This window comes from Gallus gallus, chromosome 2 (assembly GCF_016699485.2).
Source record: "Gallus gallus isolate bGalGal1 chromosome 2, bGalGal1.mat.broiler.GRCg7b, whole genome shotgun sequence".
NCBI classification, from domain to species: Eukaryota; Metazoa; Chordata; class Aves; order Galliformes; family Phasianidae; genus Gallus; species Gallus gallus.
Window position 1 is genome coordinate 44,744,407 of NC_052533.1, and position 12,110 is coordinate 44,756,516.

At 42.1% G+C, this 12,110-nt stretch overlaps 1 protein-coding gene across 4 annotated transcripts in view; it reads left to right on the top strand.

The window, feature by feature from the left end:
* Window positions 1-47: 47 nt before the first annotated feature.
* The window catches only part of PDCD6IP (programmed cell death 6 interacting protein), a 32,806-nt gene continuing 20,743 nt past the window's right edge, over window positions 48-12,110 (top strand). For all 4 annotated transcript variants that reach the window (NM_001030993.2, XM_015281533.4, XM_015281534.4 and 1 more), the window contains exons 1-4: window positions 48-363; window positions 6,940-6,994; window positions 8,663-8,732; window positions 11,759-11,886. In NM_001030993.2, the coding sequence (NP_001026164.1) occupies window positions 158-363; window positions 6,940-6,994; window positions 8,663-8,732; window positions 11,759-11,886 (459 nt within the window). In that variant the 5' untranslated portion in view covers window positions 48-157. The remainder of the gene's footprint in view (window positions 364-6,939; window positions 6,995-8,662; window positions 8,733-11,758; window positions 11,887-12,110) is intronic.

Genomic DNA, 12,110 nt, shown 5'->3' on the forward strand with positions numbered 1-12,110 from the left:
GGCGTGCGTGCGTGCGTGACGTCGCTGCGTCGGGAGCGCACGGCGATCCCGGAAGTGCGCGTCGGTGAAGGAGCGGGCCGGCAGGCCGGGTACGGGCTTCGGCTGAGGCGCGGAGTGAGTGCGAAGCGGCGGTGAGCGCCGCCCGCCCGCGCTGGCCATGACGAACTTCATCTCGGTGCAGCTGAAGAAGGCCTCGGAGGTGGACCTGGCCAAGCCGCTCTGCAAGTTCATTCAGCAGAGCTACCCCAGTGGCGACGCCCAGGCCGAGCACTGCCGCGCCGCCGAGGAGCTCAGCAAGCTGCGCAAGAGCGCGTTGGGCCGCCCGCTCGACAAGCACGAGAGCGCGCTCGAGACCCTCCTCAGGTAGGGCCGGGGTGGCCGCGGGGGTGGCGCCCGCGCCTCTCCTCCCGTGCTCGGGGGCTCAGGGGCGCGGTGGGGCCGGGCCAGGTGCGGGCGGGGCTCTCGGGAGGCGGCCGGGGCTGTTGGGCCGGCTCTGGAGGCCCGCGGGCTGCGCCCCGGGCGGGCGCCTGGCGGCTCGGGGTCCTGGGCCGGGCGTAACGTGCGGGCCTCGGCTCTCCCAGCTTCCCCTTCCGAGCGTCGGCAGTGGGAGCTGCATAAACTTGTTGCTCTGGGAGCTAGGTAAACGCTGTTAGCTTTACGGGACGCGCCTTCCGTTCCGGCGTTACATCTCGCTATTGCTGCCGATGGCTTCTTTTCAGCTCCCCTCGCGCTCCCGAGCCCGTTCAGTAGCTGTTCAGCGGCTTCTAAGTGTATTTACGAAGTCACGGCTTTGTTTCTCTGCTTGGCACTTTTGGTTTGCTAAAAGGAGGTTTTGCTAAGAGGAAGCGTAGGGGTGCCTCGTGCCGGAACTGCTGTAGGTTGGATAAGGGAAAGTTTCAATCTGAGCCTTCCGCCTCTTAAACTGTATGAGGGCTGCTTCGGGACCCGCCGCTTTGTCACCTGTAAAAACGCCTTCTGCATCTCTGTGTAATGCCGGTGCATCACAGCATTGGCTTGCTATGGTAATCCTGCCCCTCTCTCTCTGCGTGGGAAACGTTTCGAGCTCAGCTATTTGTAGCTCTAATCGCTGAAGGCACTGTGATTAACCCAGTGATGAACACCAAGCACTGACTTCAGTCTTCGTGGTTAGAATTGAAGATCTAATGAATTTTTTAGCGTTAAGATTTTTAAAGAGAGAAATAAGTAGGGGGATTTCCTAGTGCACAGGGAAATGATAGCCATGAGCTTGACATGCCTCTGCAATGCTGTCATGAACAAACATACCTTATGCTCACTGGATTTTTTTTTATAAACTGTAAAAAGAATGGAAAAGATACATGGCATAGAAGATAGTTACTGTTTTTTGTTGTTTAAGAGCTTATCAAAGTGTTTGGACTATAAAAGCTATGTGTTTTACGGTATCTCTGCAACTTCCTGTTCTTGCTTACTGCACTGTATGCTTTTGAGGGTATTATTGTGTATGTCTTCTGAAGGTCAGGGAAATAAATGAGCATCTGTGAATAGGAAGATTGACTCAGCCAAGTTGGAGGGTGTAACGTCCTCTCAAACACTGGAATTGAACTCCTTTTTCTGATTGTGCCGATCAGGTTTGTGATTAATTTCTACATGAAATCCCTGTGTGGCCCAGGTCTGTCACAAGACCTCGCCTCATCTAACAACTGCTGAGTGGAGAAAGTGCTGCCATATCTCTTCGGTTGTGTTCTCTTACTCAGTTCTAGAAAACGAAAGGTGTATGTGGCTTTTTCTCAGGTTTGAAACTTGAAAATGAGCTCAGCACGAGGTCAGATGAACATCAGAGCTGGAAAAAAAGAGGGTAGGAGGAGTATGGCTGAAAGCCAAGGGCTCGGGGAAAACCTCCCTCTTTCAGGGCCAGGTCATTATGTTAATTGAAGCCATACTACGCAACTACCTCAGGTCTGAATTATGTCTGAACTATGAAGAGAAACTGATCGCAGTTGCATAACTAGCCAATTTTCAAGCCAGTTCCATATGCAGAGATCTGTTCTCCGCTATCCATCAGCAGATGACTTTAGTTTGCCTGGCTGCTGTTGTAGCAGTCAGAAGTTGAGTGTGGCTCCACGCTGCCACATTACGTATGAGCAAGTCATGTCCTCTCCCAGCAGCTCTGTTAAGGCCTCCTTTCATAAAACACCTGCATTCAAGATGCTGCTGCTTGAGAATGTTCCCTTTTTGGTGGAAGTGAGTTATGATGGTCTGAATTATCTGTAGGTTAAGAGTTCATGACCAAAATCTCGTCTCATTTACTTCAGTCTTAGTCATGGAAACAGAACAGAATAGGCATAAAATGTACTTAAATGAGAAATAAAACTGTCAACATTTTTTTTCTTTAACAATACATTTTTTTTACCTATGTCTGACCGTTTATATCCATTCCAACTGTTGGAAAATAAGTTCTTATAATGTAAGAATATTCTGCTATATATACTCAGTTCCGGAAGGTACCAGCAGCTGCTGACAAGTTGGAACAGAAGCATCCAGCTGAGCTTTGCTGGAAGGAGCCCAAACTTCCGACTGCCTTATGGTTCCTGGGAAAGCTCTCATCCCTTCCCAGCTCCCGGTATCTTGCTGTTACTGTTGGAGCCGTGCTAAGTCTTGTGTTTCAGTTAACAGCTTTAACAAGATCATTGTTAAAGCTGGATTTTATACTTGCCGTGTTTAAAACGGGTTTGTTAGTGGAGCAAAGTTGGAGGAGCTCACTGCAGTGTGCGTTCACTTCTCTGTGGCCTTTTAAACTATTGAATCATAGAGTGGCCTGGGTTGAAAAGGACCACAATGATCATGTAGTTTCAACCCCCCTGTTATGTGCAGGGTCGCCAACCACCAGACCAGGCTGCCCAGAGCCACATCCAGCCTGGCCTTGAATGCCTCCAGGGATGGGGCGTCCACAACCTCCCTGGGCAACATGTTCCAGTGTCTCACCACTCTGTGTGGAAAAACTTCCTCCTCATATCTAACCTAAACCTCTCCTGTCTCGGTTTAAAACCATTCCCCCTTGTCCTATCACTATCCACCCTTGTAAACAGTCGTCAAACCATCTTCCCTAGTAAAGCTCTGCAGGCCCCTTAAGTGTTAAGAAATGAGGGCTTAATCTTCTTCTAACGAGTCTAGAGCTCTCCACTGTTTTTCAGTCTTTAGAAGCCTTTTTTTTGCTGCGTGGTTACTGCTTATTTTTTCTTTTGGAGAAGAAATCCACTCGCCTGTGGCTCCATTACCTAGATAAACCCTGAACAAAAGCGTTGAAAGCTTTTTGTTTGTGGTGGTGGGCTGTTTGTGTGGCTGATGAATGCAAGTGCTTCTTGGAGAACTACTTGAGGCACCCGGTGAAAAGCGGGAAAATGTAAGTGGGAAGGCCTCCCGCCTGCTTCCAGGCTTTGTGTTCTGTGAGAAGCGGGGCGCTCAGAAGGTGTCTTAGGTGAGCTCGGACACATGTTTCTCCTTAAATCCTGTCGTACCGAGTCTGATGTAGTGCTCTTTTCCTTAGCCTAATAATAGCTTCAAGGGGTTCCCCGCTTCCTCTCTTAATTCTGAAGATAACCAGGACTCCGTTTTTGTTCTCTGGAGTGTTGGGGGTGACGGTGTGAGCTAAATTGGTTTAATTTTGCTAACGGCCCTTGCAGGTTTGTGTGTGTGTGTGTGTGTGTGTGTGTGTGTGTGTGTGTGTGTGTGAGACTTTATTTGGAGTGGTGAGTTCAGAACTCCAGCTCTTATCTGGGAGAGCGGGCAGATCTTGGCCTCTTTTTAGCTGCTTTTGAAGGAGATTTTCCTTTGTGATTCTCTGAAGGAGAAAGGAGATTTGAGCTTCTTAGTGCATAAATCATACAGTTACATTTCTAATTAGACCTTGATTTCCAGCTCATTTGGCTGCTGTTACTCGTTTCTGTAAGCATTTGGGAACCTGTAATGCCCATTTTAGTGAAAGAGCCCTGTACTTTGAGCTAGGTCTGGGTTGCTGACATCTGTTCTGCCTTTGTTGCTGTAGCTGGAACTGTGGCATGCGTTGGTATGTTTGTGTGACTTTCTTTAATCCATCACCTTAGCACAGCCAAATGCGCCATGCCCATCTGTGTTGCACGGCAACTTCAGATCTTTGTGTCTTGACAGTTAGGAATTACTGTAACTTTGTTTTAAGTGGCACCTTCATGTCAACCTTTAGCCTTTGTGCTGTGTTACTGACTCATGTATCAGACATGGCCTTTCCTTTAATGTTTTCCCTCTTTGTTCTGTACTGCTAGCTTGATGCTCTTCTTTGGTTGGTGTCTTCTTTTACCCTTATTGTTACCTTTAGTCACTGCTAAGCAAAAGTGTTCGGTTTTTTTTTTTTGGTGGAGTTTTAAAGACCTCAGTCTTGAATAAAATTTCAGGTTCTTTAGTAAGAAGAAATGACACCACCACATGCTTCAAACAAAGAACAAGATATGAATTTGTTTTTTTTTTTTTTTTTTAAAAAAAAGACAGCCCAACAAGAAGCCCTCTGTTGTTGGTATCCATGGGTGTTAAATGGAACAACTGCGTGTTGCGAGGAGCTCACAGCTCTTGATTTCTTTGTGGTTGTCCTGTGGCCGTACAAAGAGAAGTCTTTGCCAGCAGCCAATGCTTACACACACCTGACAAGCGAGGCCACTTAACGAGCTGTGCATCTTGATTTTGTCCTGTTGGCAGCCGAGGAGAAGGGTGATGGGGGACTGTGGGAGGGCAACTTGGCTTAGCAAACTGAATTGGGTGACATGAGGAGACTAAAAGGGAAGTCTCATTTTTGGTGTAATACAAAATGGAAGCTGCTGAAACCAGCAGAGGACAATGAAGGAGATATCGAAGTACATCACTTGAAGTTATCTTCAGTGGTGGTATTTATTTTGCTGATTTCTGAACTGCTTGTGTTAAATGGAGTCAGTTAAACCTCCTAGGAAATGGAGGTGGGAGGGGGAGCGGAGGTGGTGGCGATGTGATGAATCAGACCAAACTTAAACTGATGGGAGATGATAAACCAAACTTCTTTTAACTTGGAGAGGGCTGCTGTTTTGTACGCCTTTACAAGATGGGGTCTTGGATTAAGGTCACTGAAAAAGAAATTGCTACGAAGCTGCATTTAACTACTACATTTCAGGGGCTATGTGCTTTCAAACTGTGGTCATCTAATGAAAGTTGGAGAACAGCCAGAAGTTTAAAAACAAAAACGACGAAAGAAAAAAAGCACAGAAGCGTTCACCAAAAATAAACCTTCTTTAAAAAAAATCACTGCCTTTCATGTGCTAACTTCCATTGAAAGAAAGTGGTCACCTTGATATTACAGCCACACAGTTTATCAGCTCATTGCCACTGTTTCAGTTCTTTTGGGAAAACACCTTGTTTCTAGGCTATGTCTCTGAGTAGAAGCACATCTCAAATCTGACTCCATAACAACAGGTCTTATAGCAGTCTTATTAGTGAAGTATGATACGGTAGAATGCAGATTTATGGGTTTGTGTAGACAATAGGGAAATGGTTGCAAGCTTTAAAGCTTTCATTAAGTGTCTTAAAACCCTTTGCCTTTTACATACTTGTTGTTATAAGTAAAAAGTTAATCTTGAGTGAAGCACTGTCACACCAAACAGCTGCAGAAATCTTCTTTCCTTGGGAGCAATCCCTTATCTCAGTTATATTGGTCAGAGACCTTCTGCAGAGTCACTGTAGCAGATTACTGTAGCTTTTGATATGGCTTGGCATATTGTGTTTTGAATTGCAGTGCCTCAGTTGAAGCCATAAACCTGTATCATTATATACATTGGTAGATGTAATTTACTGAAGCATATGCTAATGCTATTCTTATTATATATTAAAAAATGTTTCCTGAAATTTTTAGACGTGCATTCCTTGCTCCTGGAATGTCTGCTTCGTGTCCACACCTGGACTGATTAATATTTGATAACATAATCTGAAGAAACAGGGGTGATGTTAACTGTGATTCAGATCGAGAAACTCGATGTTTTGAATACTGGGAACAGAAATTGCTTAAAAGAAATGGACTAATACGATGTTGGGTACATGCCCATATGTCGGCTCTTATAAGGAGAAGCACAGAAACAGTCTTCACATGGGATGTGTTTGGAGTCCAGTGGTATTCTATTCTGCATGCTGCCTGCCACTTAATTAGTGGTGCAGGTGTAGTGTGCAACTTGGGAGAACTTTCAGCTGCTAATTGTAGCTTGGACAGATCGGATGGGTTACTGTGCTGTTCTTGCCACCTTCCTGATACTGTCCCAAACATCTCTGAGTAGACAAAATACTGGCACGGAGACTTGGTTTTAGTTCACAGTGGCTGTGATAATATACTCCAATGACAGCAGCTTACAACTGAAGAATTTTATCAAGGATTGGTCTTTTCAGTTGGTAAACTGTAAAGCAAACTCTATTTTCAGGATGCTGAATTTGAAACGAGTCAGTTGGAAATGACTGGGGACTGGGTTATAATGTTCAGAGCAAGAGCCCATTGAGTACCTTGTTTATATTAAGTTAATGTTGTACTTTATGTTGTACTTTACTTTTGCAGCATGATTTAATGTCTGATGTATTCCTGTGGTTTTTATGTATATGGGGACTCCACTGTATAACTTTGTTTTTAATACATTCTCTTTCAGATTGTGGCATGGACAGATTAATCTGTGCTGCTCTTCTACTTCTGATTCAGTCTTTCACTCTCAGTGAATATGCCTCCCTTTGAACATGCTCATCTTCTGAACATAATTCCCATAGGCAGAATTTGTCCTGCAGATGCCTTCCATAGCTATGAGTGAGCCCCATAGTGTACTGGGTGATGGTGGGGGGCCTGTGCTACCCTCTTTACCTACAAATGTAACAGCTAAGGCTCTTGCTTTGATTTCTCATAGCTTACTCTTTCTTTTTTTTTTTTTTTTTTGGTAGATATTATGATCAACTGTGTTCGATTGAACCGAAATTTCCATTCTCTGAAAATCAGGTAAGGAGATATATCAAACCCTTAAGCAGAAGTAACTGTAATGGTGGCAGTGAGGATGCAACTACCAAGCCTGTGCATAATCCGCTAAACAGGATTTAGCTTAGGCAGGGCATTTAATCTTTGATCCTTATTTTTGTATCCTTTGTTTATTTTCAGCCTGTACTCGTGTAGTCTACACTAAAACTTCACCTCTGGTGGTCACGATTGCCTTTGTATTAAAGCTTTGGGATAGTTTTAACACTGGCTGATGGTTGTGGTTTAAGTTAGAAAGAGTTGTGCTTGGCTGGAAGGTTCCTCTTCAGTTCTCCTTTTTCCAGGAAATCTATTTTGTACCATGCTACAGAGGCTATTTAAAAACATAATTTCTATGGGAAAACCTTTAGTTAGTAACGGCTGCAATATGATCTTTGTTTTTGTGAGGCAGAACAGATGTTTCATTCATAGCAGCAGAAAGACTAAATCCAATGGAGAGCTTACTACTTATTATTTCTCTGCATCTATAAATTACAAAGTTAGGGTTTTTTTCCTACCAAATTTACTCAATATTTTTATGATTCAGTTGACAAATTCAGCTTAGATTCTGCGTGCTGAGATAAAAAAAAGCTTCTTTCCTCAGGAACTGGAATATGTTTATAGACTCTTATTTTGGGAGAAAAAGATGCAGGTTGTTTTTCAGAGGCATTTACGAAAAGGACAGAATTTCAGACTTACAGGTCACAGGGGAGTGGCTTTGATGCAGTTCAAACTGATTGGAGATTTCTGTGTAGCTGCCTTCGCTTGTTTGTAAAGCAAAGCCAGACTATACTTGGTTTTAACTTGCAAAAGTTTCCATGTGGTGATCTGCAAACCCCTGGATGCGGTGAACTGGAAAACTTTATGAGCAGGAACTGCTGATCTGTAAAGTGTTCTGTTAATAGAAGTAGTCAGTGGAAGCAGGAATGAGGAGTTGGGGACCAGAACTTCCTGAACCAGTGTTTCTGCTGGAATATGTTATTGAACAACATTGTGCTCTGTCTCTCAGGGCGTTTTAAAATGAAGTATTTGCTCTTTTCTGGGCTGATACCTGTGGCCTACAACCGGTACGATTGACTGAATCAAATTGTGGAACTTCAAAACAGGTTCTGTGAAGAATTTGCATTGTCTTTGACGTATGTGCTGAAAATGTAATACAAGAAAGCACTATTTTTACCTGCTTTCTCTTCTGAATGCATTTCCTGACAATGTTACTACTGAATTCACTCCTAACAATACTGTATTACAAAACAGTTCTAAGTATACTGGTGATTGGGGATAGTGGAAACTGCCTGGTTGGGTGTTTTCCTTTAATGGTGACTATACCTGTCTGTCATGCTGGGTGTGAGAGGAGTAAGTTTGGAAATATGTAGGTCTGTCACTCAGAGTAGGAGCAGAGCTGAAGGGTTATTTTTTACTTAGTCTTTCTTGCATGAATAAGTACTTTGGGAGAACTATCAAGAAGGAAAAACTATGGAATAAACACTTTCAAGTAGTGTTGATTATTTCCTACAGCTTCCAGAATGTGTGTAACGTCAGAGGTGAAGTAAATACTTCATGTAGTTAGAATAAAAACGGATAAATAGTAACTTTGGAATGTTTTCTGAAGTCTTATTACTTACTTTTAAAAATGAACATCTTTTTTATACCTTTCAGGTCTGTGTAACGTTTACATGGAAAGATGCTTTTGATAAAGGATCGCTTTTTGGAGGCTCTGTCAAACTGGGTATGTAGTTGTACTGAAAATGCATGCATTAAAAATATTATCAAGATTTAATAAAACTATATAACTAAAAGGTTAATAGTCTTTGTAGTATTTTCACTATAGTTTCCCATTACTAATAACTCGGCACCATGCGTGTGATTTCTATAAAATTGAAATTGAGATTCAAGATTAGTTTTCCAAAGGCACAAATAGATATTCAGTCTGATAATAGATATGCTAACTTGTACACTCTGAACTGATATTAGTCAAAATTGTCCAAGTAAACATTAAGTTTCAGTAGTAGATTATTGGTTATTATAAGGCCATCCCTTATGCTTTCCATGAATTGGATCCTCTTGAAGTGTGCTTGTGTTGCTGAGTCTTCTCGAGGAGATGGCTGACTTCAGGGACCTAACTGGGCATCACATGTTGTTAAAGAGAATAGAAGGATCTTCCTTCCCATGCACTGAAGCAATTATTCTATTACTTCTTTATAAAATGTCTTCAGACAGTGTTGAGCATCTAGAAGAAAAAGAAGTAATAGTCTCTTGCAGACTTGAAGGAGTTAGTCTGTTTCATTTTAGTTGCCTAAGGACAATTCTGCACTGCAAACTCCCGATCATAAAATGGATTTGGAACACTTGCCAATACGGAAACTGAGACTAAATCCTTTTGAATTGAGAGAAGCATTTCAGCTGTGTCATCGTTCTCTAGTGTTTCTATTTATACCTAGGTGTTCATCATGACTAGCATTGCAGGATGACTGTTGCAATTTTGAAGCTCTGGCCAAAGCTTGAAAAATGTTAGAATACCTTTTTTGTATATTTTTTAAAGCTCTTATGTCTTGTTCTGAATACAGCTGCCACAGCTGTGCTTATGTGCACTATATGTGTAACAGCATACCACATCCCTGTGTTTAAGAAGATGCTACGCATCTTTTCTTGCTCTGTTTTCTGATCTACTCCAGCAAGTTCTTGTGGGTAATGAGAGACTGTCCTGAAGATGCTGTGTCTTTCTTTAAAGTTTGCTTGGCTCTGATTTCTGGGGAGCTACTGCTTCATGATCACTTTTTTTTTTCCCATAACAAAGTTCAGAACATATCATTATTACTTAAAGAGTCTGTCAGTTTTCAGAGATGCATAAAAATTAGGAGAGAAAGTCAGTAATTGTAAGGTTGGTGATTGTCCTGAGAATTTGAATACGTGCAGTGTTATGGCAGTTTGAGAAAGCTTGCTTGTCTGCAGGTCAATTATATACTGGCATAAACAATGTGAGGCAGATGGCCAGAGATTTATGGAACAGTCCATGTGCAATATCCAAGACATTCATAATTGAGTTGTGAGTAATGGTCAGTTAGTAAGCAGTGGAATAAAATTTATTTTGAAGCTTTAAAGTGGACCTGGTGGGAAGAAATTAACAAAAGGAGTTTACTGGTCTGTAGTTTTAGTACTGCATTGCAGATTGTCCAGATGCTGCTCTGCAGGTGAAATACAGCATATGTATGAATCTTTCAGGTGAGAATTGGCAGTGGAGTTTATCAGTATAAGGCCAAGTTTTCTGCTATTGGGAGAGTAAAATGTGCTTCCCTAGAAAGAGGAGGCAATTCTTTCTCCAGATGAAAAATTCAATATAAAACTCCTTTGACTTCTATGGAAGTGAGATCCAGGGGTGTGGCTCAAGTTCTGGCTTTCATTGTGGTGACTGCTTTCTTCCTGTCCTCCCCTGTATCCCAGTCTGTATCACAGGGGATACTGTGACTGTTGGAAAAGTGACCCAGTTCATAGCATGGCATGCAATCTGAAATATGTTGGCTTAAGTTAGTAGGTAGAGCTATAAACAGATGAGTCTGAGGAAAAGCTATACTGCCTAACAGCTGTTCTCACTGTGGTAAATCACACTTGAGAAACAGTCCAAAGTGTAAAGTAATTCTTGATACAGAGCACTTTGCACTTCAGAAACATTAAGACCGTGTTTTCTTTACTTCCTTGTACTTTAATTTTTTGACTTAATGTGTAACCTGTGTAACATGTTGTTTAGAAAAATTCTGGAAAGTAAGCCTCAAAGGAGAAATGATGTAGATAAATTACTACTGCCTACATGAAATACATGGCTGCTTGTCTTAAAATTTAGTGCAGGTCAGGGAGTAAAAACTTCAGAGATAAAGAAATAAGTAGCTGTAAAAAAAGGCTGGATGATAGTGAAGCAAAACAATGTGCCCCATCAGTACTACCTTCACGTTATAACTCAGCAGTTGGAGCTGGGTTTGTGAAATGGGGAATTCAGGAACTGAGTTTTGTCTTCTCTGCAGAACACAGAATATCTGCTGCAGTCTATGGCTGTATGCCAGTGCTGGAAGTTCTGATAACCTTTGGAAGGCAATTAGTAGATTCAAAATAGTTGCTGTTCAGGTATTGACTATTTCTAAAACTGGGGGCTCCATCCTCTGGGGCTTTGAAGTACTGCAGAAATTGAGTCTGAAAAGGCCATGCTGCTCTCTAGTGAGCACATGTTTTAATTAAGTAAATCTGTAGCTGTCTCAGTACATATACAACCAGAATACATCCATTATATTTGTTAGTATTTTCAGTGTGAAATGATATTTTTAAGGGGTGGGAAAAACTCCCTCCATTTCAATGTACAGTAAGACAGAGCGTGTGAATCCATTTGCTCTCGATGAGAGTAGGGCAGTTTGCATTCAAGATACAGTAAGAGCATGTGAATAGGTAGTTGCTGCAGGATGACTGATGCTTAGAAGGTCACGCACATTACTAAAGGATAATCTAAAATATGTTCTTATATTTTCAGGAGCCAAAAAATCCCCAGACCCTGCATTCTAATTATAGTGACTTTCTAGCTATTTCATGTATTGTGTAGATATTTATGCTGTGGCTCTTCCTCACTTTGAAACATTTAGTGGAAGTATTGAACAGGCTCTGTTCAGCCTTTGGGTCAAAGATAATTTTTACTTTAAAAGTTTGTTATGATTGTTTTGTACTGAAGGTTATTACTTCCTTAAAAGTGTGGATAACAGTTTTTCTTGATTGTAGCTCTGGCAAGTTTGGGGTATGAGAAGACCTGTGTTTTGTTCAACTGTGGAGCATTGGCAAGCCAGATTGCAGCAGAACAAAATCTAGATAATGATGAAGGGCTAAAAGCTGCAGCTAAACACTACCAGGTACAGAGGCTCCCTGCTTATGCTTTGGAATTTGGAGTTATCAATCTTAAAACATCAATTTTGCAGCTGCATGTGTTTTCTTCCTTTAATTACAATGGTGGGTTGGCTGATCACATGGCATTGGCTCATGCTTATTTGCTGGTTCTGAAAAATTTCATTCCACAACAGTTCCCCTCTGCCCCTTCACCTAAGACTGCTGGTAACTAATTAATCTTCAATTAAGA